We start from the raw sequence: 19,409 nt of genomic DNA on the forward strand, positions 1-19,409 counted from the left end.
TCTTGAGAAGAGGAGGTTAAGGGGGATATGATCAACATGTACAAATATATAAGGTGTCCATATAGTGAACTTGGTGTTGAGTTATTCACTTTACGGTCAACAGAGGGGGCACTCTTTACGTCTAGAGGAAAAGAGATTTCATCTCCAAATATGGAAAGCTTTCTTCCCAGTAAGAGCTGTGAAAATGGAATAGACTCCATCCAAAGTAGATTGCTTTAAAAAATGCCTGGATACTTTCCTAAATGTACAAAATATAACTGGGTACTAACATTTATAGGTAAAGTTGATCCAGGGAAAATGTGATTGCGTTTAGGGGGATCAGGAAGGAATTTTTTCCCCTGAGGTAGCAAATTGGATCATGCTTTGCTGGGGTTTTTCGCCTTCCTCTGGATCAACTGTAGGTATAGAATTGGGTATATGGGATTGTATGATATTTTTTATTTTATTAATTATTATTGTTGAACTAGATGGACTTGTGTCTTTTTTCAACCTGACTAACTATGTAACTATGTAGGTATGTCAACCTGTTAAAGTAAAGGGAAAATAATTGAGCTTCTCACAAGAGCAACAGATAATATAACAGTTTCATGGGGGATTTAGAAAAACAAAACCATTGTGTTATTTCCAGGAACAAACTGCATAATGTGGGCCATTTTTTTATTTGAGCATAGTTACATTTTAACTCAAGCTTACAGGGGTTTCCTTTGCTACAGTTGTAATTGCATTGATTTTACCAGACAAACCCTCTTAACTTAGACAGGGTTGAATTTAGACATCATGTTGCCCTGGACATCCTTTTGTCCAAGCTCTGCCCTTTGTATAAGAAAATTATTGCACAGGCCAGGGGAGATGAAACAAGTGCTCTACTTTTTAGCTGTATGGAACCAGGGGAAATGCTAGTCTTCTAAAGACCTTTAGCACCCACAAAATTAAATATGGGGTGGTGTAAGATCATGGAACTATACTCACCTCCTCTCGAACCCTCATCTTCGCTCAGACTACTTCAGGGCTTGGAATCTTAAGCCATCTTCATAGACCGGGTGGGAATTACATTCTAACATCAAGGTATTCCCTGAATATACACTGATAATAAAATCTATTAACACAGTACACTACTACCATCTTCCACCATGGCAGATGGACTTTCAATGGGCTATGGGGCACTGGTGAGCACTTTTGTAGTCCACTAACATCATCCAGTTTTCAAACAGAAAGCCTGTACAAAAGTATGGCTTGAAAGCTGGCGGACATGTCTGTTGCAATACATGTTGCATCCATGATCTACTTATTGCGGGTGCAATGCTCTCCAGGCTCCTGCAGCAAACATAATAAATATACAGTATTTTTTGGTCAAAAATATATGTATTGTGTGAGGGGGTTAGCCCAGCAGCAGGTGTGTGTGACCCCCTGGAAGGGTTCAGCACACAAAAAAAGTTAGGCACAGCAGACAGTGTTAGGAGGAAAACAAAAAGGTGCTATACACGTTGGCGTCCCTAACTAACAACTGGGTAGAGCCTTGTGCTGCCCCAGTCCCGGACTCCCTGTTTAAATCTCTTAGCAATAGCCACACAGGCTTGGTTTCACCGCACAGACATCACACTCCCCAGACTATCCACACAGATCTGGTTCCAGGTTGGAGCAAATCTTTCTGCATGCTGGGAGTTTTTGTAGAGGACCTAATGAGCCCACCTAATTCAGCTGGGCTCATCAAGTCTTCACAGCAGGACTCCCAGCACTCCCCCTAGAGGTATAAACTGGCATAAAGCCTGAACCTAGGAGATATATACACTGCATCCTGGATGCAACCAGGGAATTTAACTTGCCTGCTGCCACAATTGATATTTTTTTTATATTAAGATGAACTTATCCTTCATCCATGTAAGGGTTGTATTTGTCCACATGGGTTGCACAGATGTTCCATGCACCCCCATGTAGGCAGTCCCATTCATGTCAATTAGGATACAATGGCTGTATGGCTGTATGGACACAGCCGTTGCCCCCAATGTGACATCCATGTAAGTGCAGGTGCTGATCCCCAAAAGCACACTGACTGCATTCGAGGACCTACAGCTGCATGCACACAGCTGTCAAATTGAGACAACAAGGATAGGACTGCACATGTGTATTCCCATGCAGGGATACAAATCCCTCATGAGGGCATACTCTTAAGTACGCTCAAGTAAACTAGGGCCTTAACCTCTACTATCTAAAATCATGGGCAGGAATAGGGGGGAAGTAAAGCATTTAACCAGCAGTTAATCAAATTTACTATCCACAAGTTAAAGCCAGACAGCTGGTTTAATATGCCAGTATAAAAGTTGGCTGCATTACCATCAAGTCTCTTCTGAGAGGCAGCAATAGGTACATTTCCTCTAGAGCCTATTCCCCAGTTGCCAACTGTATCAGCCAATCAGAGGGCAGGACCTATCATGCTCTTGAGACTAGGGAAAGGTGCTCATCATTGCCTTGAGGTAGATGTTGCAGTCTGTTTATTGTACTGATAAAGTATTTTCCACATGTAGTAGTGTAGAGTAAGAGAGGGTATGCAGGAGAGCGTTAAGTGGAGGTGATGCTCTCTGGGTGAGTTTTGACATTTGCAGAGGACCAGCGGTATGTTTCAGAAGTTCCCACGGCTAGCAACTTTGCACTAGCTTAAAGGAACCCTTTTAAAAAATAAAAAACAAATCTTTACAACCCCTTTAAGACACTGATCCAGTTCTGCCATAGGTAGCCAAAAGGATAGGGTCTTGAGTGCTGGATTGCATATTACCCCACACTAGAATGTATGCACAGTGGATGCATGATAGCTAGCTCTGCTGAGTTACTGCCAAGCATTTCATAAATTCTTGCTCGCACTCTGCAAGCAAATTATGAATTCATGGCATATTCATTCTACCTGATGACAAAAAAAATCTAATCGCTAAACATCATTTGTTCAATACGTTTGAAGATTATTTACTTTATTTCCTCATTCCTGTGCAAATACTCTATTGTGACAGGCGGAGAATACCAGGCAAAGCTAATATTTAATTGATTATTGTTAATCTACTGTATCTAGATTTTTATAGAAGGAAGAGAATCAAGGTTAAGCCCCAGAAGTGATAAGATTAACAACATTTTTCAATGCAATGTAGCAAGAAAGAGCTGCACCTTTCCAGGTCCCGGGTATGCTCCTTAGGTCCTTCACCGCTCTGTGTGTCAGCTTTTAAAAGCGCATCCCTCCCAGTATATGCAGCAACATCAATAGACAAAGCCACACTCCATAAAGGTCACATCATGAAGTTCAATTGATGTAGATGGCTTTCACCATAGTCCCCACAAAAAGCCATATCCTCTGACATAATTCAGAACTGCAATAATGTGTGTTGTTAATATCTGCCTGGTGTTTAGCTTTCAACAGCACAAAAAAAGCTGCAGATACAAAGTGCATAATCACCTAATTAATTAAAACAATCATACCTGTAGTATCTTCCACAACCTTATGATTAAGTCCTATTTAAAAGTGGTAGTGAACTCTCATATTTAATTTTTACCTACAGGTAAGCTTATAATTAAGCATACCTGTAGGTAAAATTTATATTTCCTAAACGTGCACCAATTAGGAGATATTCTAGCGAGCAGCAGCTGGTGATGTCACCGCCGCATGCCCTCTGAAGGAATGAAATACTTGTGCCGTTCCTTCAGAGCTGTGTGCTATGGCTGAGACTCCCGCAGTGCCGTCATTGCGGCTCAGCCAATCAAGCAGCAGCAGCCCGTGAACCCAGAAGGAAGACCGGGTGAAGATGGAAGCCTCTACAGCGGTGATAGCACCCCACTGGAGAGCTTTATTTTAAGGTAAGCTCTTCATAGTGTGCTAGAATGCAATGCATACTAGCACATTGTGCCTTTGCCTTGCAGGGGGAAACGTTTACTACCACTTTAACAGGAGAAGCTTCCTAATATTGCTTTCCTGTCCATACCTGTTCCCTACATATTCCTATTAGTCAATGAAGCAGCTCAGAATAGTGATGGTCCAGCAGGGTTGAATGAGAGTGGGAAGTGGCAGTAAGCTCCAGCACTTTCTGAATACAATGAAGCAGGGTTAAATGCGCCCCGCTAGCGGACGAATAGCGCAGCTAAAATTACATTAAAGTGCCACCAAAACTAGCTGCTAGTTTTACCGTCAACGTCTGCTCGCCCACCCCAGTGTGAAAGGGGTCGAAATTTTAGCAGTCTGGGAATTATAGCTAGCTCACCCATTTGTTAAAGATGAAAACTCAAATTTAGCCGAATTTTTGTAAAGATCAAGTTCTGGGTACAAGAAACATTTATTTTAGAACACACAGCTCCAACACGTATTTTGTAAAAGTTCATCATAAACACCAAAATTAACCTGCTTAATGGTTACAGCAATGGAAGTTTAATTATTTTGCCTGGAGTTATTGTACAGTAACTACCTATATTTCTTCAAAATCTGAAACATTTACAATATCAGAGAAATGATTAGACATTTTTATTCGACATGTACCAATATTTAAGGGTTCTGGTCATCTTTGTCACATTTCAGCATTACTTTTACCCCTACACCTCTCTTTGTAGTTTCAAATGCATCCAGAGCCTTCTCTAAGGGAAAGCGATGTGTAACCAATGGAGCTATATTCACTCTTTTAGAAGCTAACATAGAGATAGCCATTGGCCACCTGCAAGAGAGAAAGGAACAGTCAAAACCATTCTGTCTGATAAGCAAGCCACACATAATTTGTCTGTAAACATTTCAAGGCTTATTACATCTACTTACGTATTACAATATCGGAATATCCCTCTGATATCAACCTCTCGCACTGCTGCATTAACAATTGGAACACTGACCATTGCAGGCCCCAGACCAACAAGAATTAAAGTCCCTCCAGAGCGTGTTGCCTATGGGGGAAAAAGTTATATATAAAAAAAGTTTTTTCCTCCTCTTTATTATGTTGACCTATTATGTAAAACTGGTGGCGTAAAATCCAAATTATAATTTTAATTTAAATTCATGCATATTATTCAATAAATAAATTAGCTGTAAAATGTCCTGTTCTTGTATACAGATTGTTATAGCAACAACTAGGAAAATTACTAATTGGCCACTCTGTCAGCCAGAAGTCTGTAAGGAACCTTAGTAACACAGAAAGGGAAAACAGAAAGCCAGGAAGAATTATCCAACTACAAGATGGCAACTTTATAGATACACAAAAAGATCGCCCTATACCAGGGGTAAGCAAGCTACAGCACTGGTGCCAAGACTGGCACACATAACGCTGTCAGATGGCATGCAGAAAGACTGACAGTGCTCCCTGTTCTCATTCTTCCAGAGTGGGGTCACTCTAATACTGGAGATGTGTAACTGGCCAGATCAACAGGTAAAAACAGAGGGGAAAAGCCTCAGGCTGGGTTCACATATATGCGAATGGGATGCATTTTAAACCGCGTCCAGTTCGCATTACATGTGATTGTGACCGGCTCACGCATGTCCGGTGTCTGCGAAAGAAAAGAAAAAAAAGTATCTGTCCTCAAACTAATGACTAGCAATTCAAAACGGAAACCTCTGTGTGGCAAAATATCCCAGACCAGGCCTCCCAATGAAAGATTTTCCCACTTTTTTTCTGAAAATGTAAAAGAATTGTTAGCTGTAGGATGGTATCATAACTACAGGATACCCACTGTAATAACAATGTTCTGTCACGTGTGGATACATTTGTCAAAACTTTTACCATTACAGTATACACTATATTACCAAAAGTATTGGGACACCTGCCTTTTCACACACATAGGCCCAGATTCAAAGACTTACGACGGCGTATCCCCAGATACACCGTCGTAAGTCCGAATGGCCGCCGTCGTATCTATGTGCCTGATTCATAGAATCAGTTACGCATAGATTTGGCCAAGATACGAGCGGCGTAAGTCTCCTACGCTGTCGTATCTTGGGGTGCATATTTACGCTGGCCGCTAGGTGGCGCTTCCGTCGATTTCCACATCGAATATGTAAATGAGCAAGATACGCCGATTCACAAACGTATGTACGCCCGTCGCAATTAGTTACGCCGTTTACGTAAGACATACGCCGGCGTAAAGATAAAGCAGGTCTCTAGGTGACGCAGCCCATGCAAAGTATGGACGTCGGAACAAGCGTATCTTTTTACGTCGTTTGTGTAAGTCGTACGCGAATAGGTCTGTGCGTAAGTTACGTTCACGTCGTAGGCAGTGTTCGACGTATCTTAGGCATTCTATCCGTCGCATGCGCACTGGGATACGTCCACGGACGGCGCACGCGCCATTCGTTCAAAACGTCATTTACGTGGGGTCATGCTTTATTTACATAAAACACGCCCACCTCTTCACAATTTAAATTAGGCGCGCTTACGCCGGCACATTTACGCTACGCCGCCGTAACTTTGGACGCAAGTGCTTTGTGAATACAGCCCGCCTAAAGTTAGGCACATCTACGTGAATCCAGCTAATAAACTTCAATGGCATTCCAGTTTTAGTCTGTATGTTTAATATTAAGTTGGCTCACCTTTTGCAGCTATAACAGCTTCAACTCTTCTAGGAAAGCTGTCCGCAAGGTTTAGGAGTGCGTCTATGGGAATGTTTGACCATTCTTCCAGAAGCATATTTGTGAGGTCAGGCACTGATGCTGGATGGTGGTCTGGCTTGCAGTCTCCACTCTAATTCATACCTATTGGGTTGAGGTCAGGACTCTTTGCAGGCCAGTCAAGTTCCTCCAACCCAAATTCGCTCATTCATGTCTTTATGGACCTTCTTTGTGCACTGGTGCGCAGTCATGTTGGAGCAGGAAGGGGCCATCCCCAAACTGTTCCCACAAAGTTGGGAGCATGAAATTGTCCAAAATGTCTTGGTATGCTGACGTCTTAAGAGTTCCTATCCTGGAACTAAGGGGCCAAGTCCAACCCCTGAAAAATAACCCCACACCATAATCCCCCCTCCACCAAATTATTTGGACCAGTGCACAAAGCAAGGTTCATAAAGACATGGATGAACGAATTTGGGGTGAAGGAACTTAACTGGCCTGCACAGAGTCATGACCTCAACCCGTTAGCACACCATTGGGAATAATTAGAGTGGAGACTGCGAGCCAGGTCTTTTCATCCACATCAGTGCCTGACCTCACAAATGCGCTTCTGGAATAATGGTCAAACATTCCCAACACTCCTAAAGCTTGTGGACAGCCTTCCCAGAAGAGTTATAGCTGCAAAGGGTGGGCAAACTGAATATTGAACCCTACGGACTAAGACTGGGATGCCATTAAACTTCAAAAGGCAGGTGCCCCAATACTTTTGGTAATATAGTGTATACTCTGGTGATCAGGATGTATCTTCTGGTGCACCCATCTGCTCCTTTATATTTTGGCATTCACTAGTCATAAGTCATTGTAGAAACAATATCCCTCTATAGAGAACACAGGTACAACATGCACCGTAGCAAAGAAAACATCTGAATGTTTTATGTTCTAATGAGGAATGTCTACCACAGTGCTGTAGAGTATACTGTGCAAAAAGCACAAAGAAATACAAACCTAACATTCCCAATTTTAAATATGTAAAACACCCTCCTCCCCCCCGAAAAATGTGTTAAAGCGGAGTTCCACCAAGAAATGGAACTTCCGCAGATGGGATTCCTCCCCCCCTCCAGTGTCACATTTGGCACCTTTCAGGAGGGAGCAGATACCTGTCAAATTCAGGTATTTGCTCCCACTTCTGGGCATAGATTTACACCATGTCCGGCCCCTCCTTCGTACCCCCCGCTGTCTTCTGGGAGACACACAGATCCCAGAAGACAGCAGGGACCATTCAGAACATGTAGCGTGACTCGCTCATGCGCAGTAGGGAAACTAGGAGTGAACACAAAAGTCTTCACTGCCTGGTTCCCTTACCAGGAATGGAGACGGCAGCACCTTTGAGTCGATCCGAAGATCTGGTAAGAGTCCATATATTAAAAATCAGCAGTGGAACTCTGCTTTAAGTTACTAAAACTGTGTTAAGTGTGTGTTTTGTTTTGGCTTGCAGCGTGTGGTCAGTGTGTTGCTTGCACTGTTTAGTAACACATGGTGCTGCAGGCCCTTTCATGAACACTGCTTATTGTAGGAATGCAGCCAGAATCCACAAAGTACATCCAGCACCCACGTGTAAAAGCTCTGAAAAGCAAATAAAGTGAGAGTGCCTTGACTAGAAGAATCATGAGGTAATGATTAGTTTGTCAGCCTTCCAGAAGTATGTTGACTGTTGACTCTGCGCACACCTTACCAAAAGGGAATCAATTAATCCCTCAATGTCTGGGCACTTTTACTGGGTAACTAGAGGGCACTACTTGAAAGTAGGGCACTACAGTAAAAGTGTCCAGCCATTGAGGGGTTAATTGTAATCCTCCTGCTTGGCTCTCTCCCTGGAGTTAAATCTGTGTGAGGCGGTTTGGCTCTGTTGATAATGATGACAAGGTGAAAGCATGTATCTCCCCTCTTCCTCTGTTAGCAGAAATAAGTGTCGGCAGTGTCCGCTGTGTACTTATTCCTGACATTTGCTTGGCTCCCTCCTGTTATATAAGTCTGCACCCCCTGTGCCTCAAATGCTGCCCAGTGTTTTTGGGGTTTTTCAGCTTGGCATTCAAGCTGCGCTAGTGTGATTGCCGGTGGAGGGGGGGGGGAGGTGTACAGATGGGAAGAGAGTCCTGTGATGTCAGGATTCTGCCTCATGAGCTCCCGCGCATAGACACACCCATAGACCAAAGTTTTTTAGAGGTCTGTGACAGACACAGGGATGAGAAAATTCAGGTACAACTAATGTGCTTTTGATTTTTAACCACTTACCCCCCGGACCATATTGCTGCCCAAAGACCAGAGTACTTTTTGCGATTCGGGACTGCGTCGCTTTAACAGACAATTGCGCGGTCGTGCGACGTGGCTCCCAAACAAAATTGGCGTCCTTTTTTTCCCACAAATAGAGCTTTCTTTTGGTGGTATTTGATCACCTCTGCGTTTTTTATTTTTTGCGCTATAAACAAAAATAGAACGACAATTTTGAAAAAAATGAATATTTTTTACTTTTTGCTGTAATAAATATCCCCCAAAAATATATAGAAAAACATTTTTTTTCCTCAGTTTAGGCCGATACGTATTCTTCTACATATTTTTCGTAAAAAAAAATCGCAATAAGCGTTTATTGATTGGTTTGCGCAAAAGTTATAGCGTTTACAAAATAGGGGGTATTTTTATGGCATTTTTATTAATATTTTTTTTACTAGTAATGGCGGCGATCAGCGATTTTTTTTTCGGTATTGCGACATTATGGCGGACACTTCGGACATTTTTGACACATTTTTGGGACCATTGGCATTTTTATAGCGATCAGTGCTATAAAAATGCATTAGATTACTATAAAAATGCCACTGGCAGTGAAGGGGTTAACACTAGGGGGCGGGGAAGGGGTTAAGTATGCCTGGGTGTGTTCTTACTGTGGGGGGGGGGGGGGGGCCTCACTAGGGGAAACACTGATTTTCTGTTCATACATTGTATGAACAGAAAATCAGCATTTCCCCTGCTGACAGGAACGAGAGCTGTGTGTTTACACACACAGCTCCCGTTCCCCGCTCTGTACCGAGCGATCGCGTGTGCCCGGCGGCGATCGCGCCCGCCGGGCACACGCACGGGAGTCGGGGGCGAGCGGGGGGCGCGCGCGCGCGCCTCCGGCGGCGCGCGTGCGCCCCTAGTGGCGGCTAATAGGCAGGACGTCCATTTACGTGGTCTCGCCTAGGAGAGCCACCTTGTGGACGTATTTCGGCGGTGCAGCGACGGCAAGTGGTTAAAGAAAAGGCTAAAACATGGTCCCTGTCTATTGGACTTGTTTAATATGAGGTTTACAACCACTTTAAATTAAAACGATAGGCAAAACTTTTTTTGTTTCCATTTTGGAAAGAGCAAGGGAGGGTTATAACCTGTTAGTTTTCTTTTTTGCCATCTGTGTCCAATTGCAGATATTTTGCTTCACTTCCTGTTACATAGCCAAACAGGCAATGAGAGAAATTCCCTGCAATTAAAGGGAATTTCTTGGGGACCCCCAGGTCACCAGAACTAGTGCCCCATTAGAAGAGTTGCCACCCTCTATTACTTTTCTAGGGGCAACTCAAAATTTGGGATTTTCTTTTACTTTCAATGATAATGGTAAACAGGATAAATTGTGAAGGTGAATCTACATAACTGTGGGACACAGACAGCAATAAGCCTGAGAGCTGTTCAAGCCAATCTCCACTATGTCCAAACTAAAACAAAAGTTTTGCCTTTAGTTATACTTTAACCATTTTTTTTATTATGTAGGCAGCTGTTCTTCTCTTCAGCCACCCGCACTTGAAAAGAAGGACTTCTTCATGGAGCTTCTTAACCAATACAAATGGTGATATCCCTATCCTATCATTCTTAGTGATCACATTTTAAAATAAACTATTTGTCATATCTGATTTTGGATAGCAACTAATAATACCATTGTAAACTACTCCACATTTCTTAAGAGGAACCTAATGCTTCGTTTTGTATAATTGCTTCATTAATTTCAGCCATTCTTATGTGAAAGAAATCTTTAGAGTATATCCTATAAGTGTTAAAAAAGCTTAACGTCTATGGCTTTACATTTCACAAGATAGGAATAGAGAACATTCAAGCAGAAGTATAGGCACAAATTGTTTTTTATTTTTGATATATATATTTCGCCATCTGTGTCCCATTGCAGAGATTTCCCTTCACTTCCTGTCTCATAGTCAAACAGGAAGTGAGAGGAAATCTCTGCAAATTAAAGGAATCTCTTAAGTACCCCCAGATCACCAGAACCAGTGTCCCTATTGAAAGATTTTCCTTATTTTACTTTTCTGGGAACAACCCAAAATATGGGGTTTTCTTTATTTTCACTTTCTATGATAATGGTAAACAGGACAAAAAGAGAGAAAGAATCTCCCTCATGGGGGCACATACAGCAATAATAACTGACATGGGGTCAAATCCTTCTCCAGTCTATCCAAAACAAAACAAAAGTTTTGCCTTTAGCTATATTTTAAAGGTAGCAACGCATGGTTAGAATCTGCTTGCAGCTGATTTGTTAGATCAGCAAAATTCAGTAACAACTATTTCGTATGGTGGCCTACCTGACTGGAAATAAACAAAAAAGGCAGATCTACATCAGGGTCTGAGGCTTGTGTGACCAGCCTAATATATTCATCTATGTATGAAGCAAGAAATTGTTAGGAACTGAATACTTGTAATTGAAATAATAGAATGGACATTGGTGAGTCTACTTAACCACTTGCCGACCGCTGCATGACTATTTACGTCGACAACATGGCATGGGCAGGCAGATTGGCGTACAGGTACATCCCTTTAAATCTGCTGCCCAGCGGGGGCGCGCGTGCCTCGCGAGTGCGGCCACGGGAACTCGATGTTCCCAGGAGTCCCGCGATTGCGGTCGGCAAGGGTAGAACAGGGGAATGCCTTTGTAAACAAAGCATTCCCCTATTCTGCCTAGTGACACTGTCACTGATGACCGTTCCCCGTGATCGGGAACGGTCATCAGTGACGTGTCACGTGTAGCCACTCCCCCTAACAGCAAGAATCACTCCCTAGGGAACACTTAACCCCTGCAGTGCCACCTAGTGGTTAACCCATTCAATGCCATAAAACAGTCCCCCATTTTGTAGAAGCTATAACTTTTGCGCAAACCAATCAATAAACGCTTATTGCGATTTTTTTTACCAAAAATATGTAGAAGAATACGTATCGGCCTAAACTGTGGAATTTTTTTTTTTTAGTCACCGTAAAATCCTTTTCTCTGTCGTCCATGGACGCTGCGCAGCCTCTTTGGGATGTGACGGTCGAGGACACAAGGACGAAAGTACAATGTCCTCATTCAGGTGAAAAGCTGAAACTACTTTCGGAAGAGAAGAAGGTTGCGGGCGTAGCACCGCTTTATCCTTGTGGAGGACCAAGTATGGAGACTTGCAAGACAAGGCCGCCAACTCAGAAACACGTCTGACAGATGTAATGGCAACTAGAAAAGCCACTTTCTGAGATAGTGTCAAGAGAGGAATTTCTCTGATGTTCTAAAAGGGAGGCTCCTGAAGAGCCGAGAGCACCAGATTCAAATCCCACGGACGAAGCAGTGGTATAAATCGGGAAAAACACATGTCGATCCCTCTGCACAAAAGTACCTACCAGCGAGTGGATCGCCAAGGGTCGTTGAAAGAAAACAGCCAAGGCTGAAATCTGTCCCTTAATAGTGCTTAAAGCGGTTCTCCACCCTAAAGTGGAGTCCCGCTGATCGGAACCCTCCCCCCCTCCGGTGTCACATTTGACACCTTTCAGGGGGGAGGGGGGTGCAGATACCTGTCTAAAGACAGGTATTTGCACCCACTTCCGGCCCGGCATTCACGGGCAAAAGACGGGCATTCCGTCACATCCCGTCGCCCCCCCCGTTGTGTGCTGGGAACACTCGGCTCCCAGCACACAGCGGGAGCCAATGGGCGGGCGCGGCGCGACTCGCGCATGCGCCGTAGGGAACCAGGCAGTGAAGCCGCAGCGCTTCACTTCCTGGTTCCCTCAGCGTGGATGGCGGGGGGAGCAGCAGAGAGACGAGTGATTGCTCGTCCTCTGCTGCGATCGGCGCTGGACTCCAGGACAGGAAAGTGTCCTTATATTAAAAGTCAGCAGCTGCAGTATTTGTAGCTGCTGGCTTTTAATATTATTTTCCCATGGCACATCCGCTTTAAGGCAAGTTTCTGATCCACTCCATGCTGTAAAAACAGCAGGACCCTGGAAACCGTGGAGGCCATTCCATCTCCTCGTGCATAGAGATGTAGGCCTTCCAAGTGTGATGGTAGATCTTCTGGGAAGATGACTTCCATGCCCTCAGCATGGTTGAAATGACCAAATCCGACAGACTTCGGTCCCTTAGCACCTGGCTTTCAATAGCCATGCCGTTAAAGCCAGCTACTGTAAAGCAAGATGAAATATGAGACCTTGAAACAAAAGGTCCTCCCACATTGGCAGCTGCCAGGGTGCATCCGCCACCAGGCGCACAAGGTCGGCGTACCAGGGACGCCAGAGCCAATCTGGAGCGATTAGAATAACCAGGATGCCCTCTGTGTCCAATCTGCAGAGCAGACGAGGAAGCAACTTTAGTGGGGGAAAGGCATAAATTAGCCGATACTGACCCCACGGTGGCTACCAACGCGTCTAAAAGCATCTGCCCAAGGATCTCTGGACCTTGGCACGAACCTCGACACCTTGCGATTGAGTCGAGAAGCCAGGAGATCCACGTTCGGTGTGCCCCAGTACATTGATCTGCCAGCGAGATTTGTCCGGAGTTCAGCGACCCTGGGCCGACTGGACCCCCCAGACTCCCCCCCAACCTGTGAAGCTGGCGTCCGTCGTGATCACAGTCCAATGGAAAGGAAGGAACGACTTCCCGGACTGAAGAGCCAGGAGTTTCTGCCACCAACTCAGGGAAGCCCTGACCAGATGACTTACCTGAATCTGACGATCCAGAGACAATGGAGATCTGTTCCATTTGGACAGGATCTCCTTCTGCAATACTCTAGTGTGGAATTGGGCATACGGTAGGCCCAGAACTCGCATGCAAAAATGGAGAGATGACCATTTGCGGGATGCTAACAATTTCACCGCCGACTGGAGTGTCTGCAACTTCTCCAAAGGAAGGAAGACCTTCGCCTCCGAGGAGTCCAGGGTCAACCCTAGTTACTCCAGATACTGAGTCGGTACCAAGACCGACTTCTGAATGTTCAGCACCCAACCAAGTAAAAGGTAAAATTACGACACTATCCTATATCTAGCGGATCAGGGACCGTCACTGCAAACAGTGCTACAAATTATTGAGCAGATGGGTGGCTATTCGGGTCTGCGCATTAATTGGGACAAATCCCAAATTCTCCCTATAGATATCTTTCCTCCCCCTTTGGTGACCCCTCCACTGCCGCTCTTCAGGGTATCCAGGATAAGATACCTGGGAGTTGAGGTTACCAGGAATTTGACAGATTATACACCCCTGAATGTGGCTCTGCTGTTTGACATGATCAAACTCAAAACACAGACGTGGACCAGATTGCCACTGGGGGTGTTGGGGAGCAAAAATATTATAAAAATGATTAAATTGCCCAAGCTTCTGTATATGGTGTGGCATGCCCCTTTATATATACCCTTAAAAATATTCAAACAAATGGAAGCTATTCTGAATTCATTCGTTTGGGGGACTGGCAGACACAAGCTAGCATGGCACATTTTAAAAAACCCAACAGATATGGGTGGCGCTTCCCTGCCAGACCTCTATGACTATTACCTGGCCTCACAGCTCTCTCACCTATACCACTTTAATACCTCGGAACTCCACCGGTATAGGTCTTTAGTTTGTGACAGACCCGGGCACCCAATACACACGCCCCTACAGGCTATCCTTCGTGGGAAACAACCAAATAAGCAGGCTTCAAGGCACAACTCAGGAATGTTATTGCATCACCAGCGAATATGGGAACTATCCCTTAAAAAACAGAATGTTGGGAAATGTTATTCTCATACCCCACTATGGTTTAACTGCCATATGCCAGAACTCATGCGGATCCCCGACTCGGAGGTATGGGCTAGATACGGCATAATATACTTATACCAAGTGCTATCAAACCCTGGATTCAAACAGTTTCAGTCACTTAGAGAGGAATTTTCACTCCCACAGCACTTAGCATTTAAATACCTGCAGCTCCGACATGCACTCAGAGCCCAGCTGCCGTCTCTGGATGTAGAGACGGAGCCCCCACCGGTACTGGTTGTTGTACTGGGGAGTGATCCCTCCAAGCTTATTTCGCACCTATACTACACCATCAGGCGCAGGGGAACACTGGCCGTCTCTCAGAAGGCCAAGGCGACATGGGAACAGGACGTAGGTCCAATAGAAGACACAGACTGGGATGACATACTCGCGGGGACCAAGACTGCGTCCCCTAAGCTGTCAGATAGACTGACACAGACTTACATTGTTCACAGAGCCTACCTAACACCACTGAGGTTGGCCAAGTTCCAACGCACATCCAATCCGACCTGTCGCTTGTGTCAGTCCACTCTTGGTACGTTTTACCATCTCATTTGGAGTTGTCCAAATATTCAGGCGTACTGGACACAGGTTGTTCGCTTTTTGCATGATAATATGGGATCCCCCGTGGTGCTGGACCCCAAGTTGTGTATTCTGGGATTACTGCCTGACGTGGAGGTTGATAAATATCATACAATTTTTTCTTCTTGAAACATTATTTTTAGCACAAAAGGTGATCGCCCAGAGGTGGATGCAGGATTTGCCCCCCTCTCTGCGGATGTGGAAAAAGGCTGTAAGTGACACTTTGCCATTTAAAAAGCTGATTTACACACATAGGGGTTCCACACAAAAATACTCCAAAGTATGGGACAGGTGGCAAGAGGATGGGGAAACATGTGTCTGACTCTGTCTCAGGGTGTTGTACACCAAAAGGCTCCATTGTCCTTATGTACAAGTGAATGTATATCTAGAGGTATCTAGGTGAACCAAAAAAGAACTCTATGCATTTTATCATATGCAACTGTACTTGTATTGACAACTGTACTTGACTGTCATGTAATATGTGCTTTGTATTAATAAAGTTGGTTTTTCCAAGTAAAAAAATAAAATAAAAAAAAGGTAAAATTACCCCGCACCTAAGCAAGTCTTGTACTGCTCCCATTAAAGCAGCCCGATGAGCCCGAAGGAGGGAAAGATTTGAGGGAAAGAATCTGTTTGGCGGACAAGAAAGAAACTTGATCTTGTACCCCAAAGTTACCACCTCGCAGACCCACTGGTTAGAGAGCAGGGAGGTCCACCGAGCTGCAAACCCACAAAGCCATCCCCCCACCCTTGAGTCGGGCGGGGGAAAAACTTCATGCAGTAGCAGGCTTGTTAGCCGCTTGTTTGGTTTGCGCACCCAGGGACGCTTCTGTCCCCCAGCTGGAGCTTTGTCAGTCTGTGAGGATCTGCCGGCTGACCCTGACTGACGAAAATACCGCTTCTGCGCGGAATAGGAGGGCCCCGGCTTACGGCACGGCTCCTTCCCCTCAGAGGACTGAGGGAAAAGTGTGCTCTTACCTCCAGTGACATCCTTAATAATGTCGTCCAGCGAGGTACCAAAAAGCCTCCCAACTTTGAAGAGCTTTTTTGGATGATTGGTCAGTGGATCAGCATTTCAGCCAAATCAGGCGGCGTAATACCACAGCTGATACAGAGGCTCTGGAGATCAAGGGAGCTGCATCCAGAGTGGCATCAAAGACATACACAAGGCCCTGTAGCAACTGGTCGGCCAACCTCACACACTCAGGGGGGAGCTGATGCTCCTCCATTGTCTGTCGCAAAATCTTTGCCCATTCAGTAAGTGTCTGAGACACCAAAGTTGCAGCCAAAATAGGCTGCAACACAGACCCCAGCATGGTGAACATGGAACGGGTCACAGCTTTGGACTTTCTATCAGTAGGGTCCTTAAAGCCAGGGGTCACCTCTACCGGGAGAGTGGTTAACTTATTTAGCCGAGAGACCGGGGGTCCACGACTGGAGGAGAGGCCCATTTTTTCAAAAGGCTCTCCTCAAAAGGATAACGGACCGCCATGCGCTGAGGGACCACAAAGCACTTCTGCAGCCTTTCCCATTCCTTATCTGTGAACTTATCAAAGAAAGTAACATAATGAAATACTTTCACAGAGCAGTTAGATTTGTGTGACCCAAAAGGAGACAGACCCCTCTGTGGAAGTCCCAGCTGCATCCTCCAGCTTGAGAGAGTCCCTCACAGCATCAATAAGTGCACTCACAAGTGCCCTGTCTTGCACTGACCCGGACGAGGGTCCTCCTCACCAGGGAGGTCCTGGTCCGCATCCTCTGACATACTAGAACCTGGGTCCTGAGCCGCAGCCAGGCCTGAATCCGAGTCAGAGCATTCCTAAGAAGATGGCGGGGGAAGGGGCGCGTTTCATCCCCTTACGCCTGCATGCCGCTTCCACCCTGGCAACAAATGAGTCCAGGACTGCCGACAACGTATCCATGGGAACCGCAGGGGGCACTGTTTGCTGCCTCTGGCAATTTAGGGGAAGAAAAGTTAAAGCAACGCTGTCCTGAATCGCAAAAAGTGGCCTGGTCTTTGACCACCAAAATGGTCTGGGGCTGAAGCAGTTAAAGTATAACTAAAGGCAAACCTTTTTTTTTTGTTTTGGATAGAGGGTAGAGGGATTAGAACACCTGTCAGTTTTTATTGCTGTCTGTGTCCCCGTTAGGGAGATTCACCCTCTCTATTTGTCCTGTTGCCCATTATCATTGAAAGTAAAATAAATTACCCAAATGTTGGATTGTCTCCAGAAAAGTAGTAGGAAGGGAAATCTTCCAATGGGGACAATAGTTCTGATGACCTGGGGGTCCCCAATGAATTCCCTTTATTTACAGGAATTTATTCTCACTTCCTGATAGGCTACGGAGCAGGAAGTGAAGGAATCTCCGCAATGGGACACAGATGGCGAAAAACAAAAATCTGACAGGGTTTATAACCCTCCCTTTCTCTATCCAAAATGAAAAAAAAAAAAAAAGTAGTTCTACTTTAATATGCTACTACATAAAGGAAACTTCCCTTTCTTTAAAGGGTCACTAAAGGAAAAAAATTTTTTTGCTGAAATGACTGTTTACAGGGCATAGAGACATAATAGTTAACTGATTCCTTTTAAAAATTATTAAAAATTGATAAAAAAACAATCATATAATGTGCCTGCAGTGTAGTTTCGTTTTTGCTGTTGTTTGCTGGTTCTCTGATGTACAGAGAGCCACTAGAGGGCAGTCAGCCAATAGAGATCAGTGATACTTTGTCTAAAACTCCTCAGCACCAATCCAGTTTCGTTTTACACACAATAATCACATTAGTGACCACCGTGAGAAATCTCCCAGCACTGTGGTTATCAGGAAACAGGCAACCAGGAAGTGTCCAAAACAGAGAGGATTTACAGCAACATGAAAGCAAAAACGAACAATGAGGACATGAAACCAGGACTGCAGCAAGGTAAAGGAAGCTATTTAGCTAAAAAAAAAAATTCCTTTAGTGACCCTTTAACTGGTCTTCATTTCTACCTGATATTCCAAGTTAAATGCAGATTGGACTCCAAAGAGATGTAATAGTTAAACAGGAAAATGAAGGCACCAGACAAGAATGTATCGGGCTTAAAGCGGAGTTTCACAATTGGCACCTTTCGGGGGGAGGGGAGGACAGGATACCTGTCTTTGACAAGTATCCTTTCCCACTTCCAGGAGTCTGGGCTGCAGCCCGTGACATCACTGCGGGGCTCCCTCCTCCTTCGTTGGCTGCCGGGCCAATAGGAGAGAGGAGCAGTAGGGTTCCCTGCGTGAAGCCGAAAGGCTGCACTGCCGAGTTCCCTTACCCGCAATGGCGGCGGCAGCACCCGACAGCTGATGGAAACATCAGCTGTGGTGCCAACGTCAAGGCACTCCAGGACAGGTAAGTGTCCATTTATTAAAAGCCAGCAGCTGCAGTATGTGTAGTTGCTGGCTTTTAATTTAATTTAAATTTTTGCTGGAACACTGCTTTAACAAGAATACAGGACAGAAAATTAAGTATAGTAGGATGAGAATAGCTCACACAACCAAGGCTCAAATTTAGGATAGTTCGAGGTCAGCATGATAAATACACACTGGAAAAATGCTCTATCAATTCCATGGAACAAAGGAGGGTAGATTACTGAGAAATGGGTAAGAATGACTGTAGGTGACCTGCATGACAGGGCAAAACAATAGTCAGCAGTTAGAAAGATTTCGTTAGAAATTATGACTACATAAAGGCATGGATTTTATGAATCCTGGCACAACCTTATAGTTAAGCAAATACTTTCAATGAGGTAGAAGGTCCATATTTATGCATATTATTTTATACTGTATGCTAGTCATTGTTTAACTGGCAAGGGTGTGTTTTCTTCAGAAGAACCAGCAATCTGTTCCTAAGAAATAATAAAAAGTCTACTGTACACTGGATCCTTAAAAACTAGACTGTCTATGACAGGAACAGTCAGTGTTTTGTGAAGACAGGGTCCACAAAAGGAATGTCCTACTTCGGAATAATTACCTCCATAGGATATTGCTCAGCAAAATGCTTGGGAGGAGTGAACAATTTGTATACAATAGAAGCAGTAACCATACAAAAGCTAACTGCAGTAGTTTGTGTACTGTGAAAGTTGTGACAGGTTGGGGAGCCTGGGCTGGTAACTTTTGAGAAATCAGACACAGGTTGCTTCAGTTATAAATGTATATATACTGCATCATTAGGGGAAGAGAGTTACCGCTCCAGGT

At 44.6% G+C, this 19,409-nt stretch overlaps 1 protein-coding gene across 3 annotated transcripts in view; it reads right to left on the reverse strand.

Moving 5' to 3' along the window:
- Positions 1–4,288: 4,288 nt before the first annotated feature.
- SORD (sorbitol dehydrogenase) overlaps positions 4,289–19,409 on the reverse strand; it is a 130,285-nt gene continuing 115,164 nt past the window's right edge. For all 3 annotated transcript variants that reach the window (XM_040342848.1, XM_040342846.1, XM_040342847.1), the window contains 2 exons: positions 4,778–4,899; positions 4,289–4,679 (listed from right to left, as the gene is read on the reverse strand). In XM_040342848.1, the coding sequence (XP_040198782.1) occupies positions 4,514–4,679; positions 4,778–4,899 (288 nt within the window). In that variant the 3' untranslated portion in view covers positions 4,289–4,513. The remainder of the gene's footprint in view (positions 4,680–4,777; positions 4,900–19,409) is intronic.

This window comes from Rana temporaria, chromosome 3 (genome assembly GCF_905171775.1).
Source record: "Rana temporaria chromosome 3, aRanTem1.1, whole genome shotgun sequence".
Classification (NCBI taxonomy): domain Eukaryota; kingdom Metazoa; phylum Chordata; class Amphibia; order Anura; family Ranidae; genus Rana; species Rana temporaria.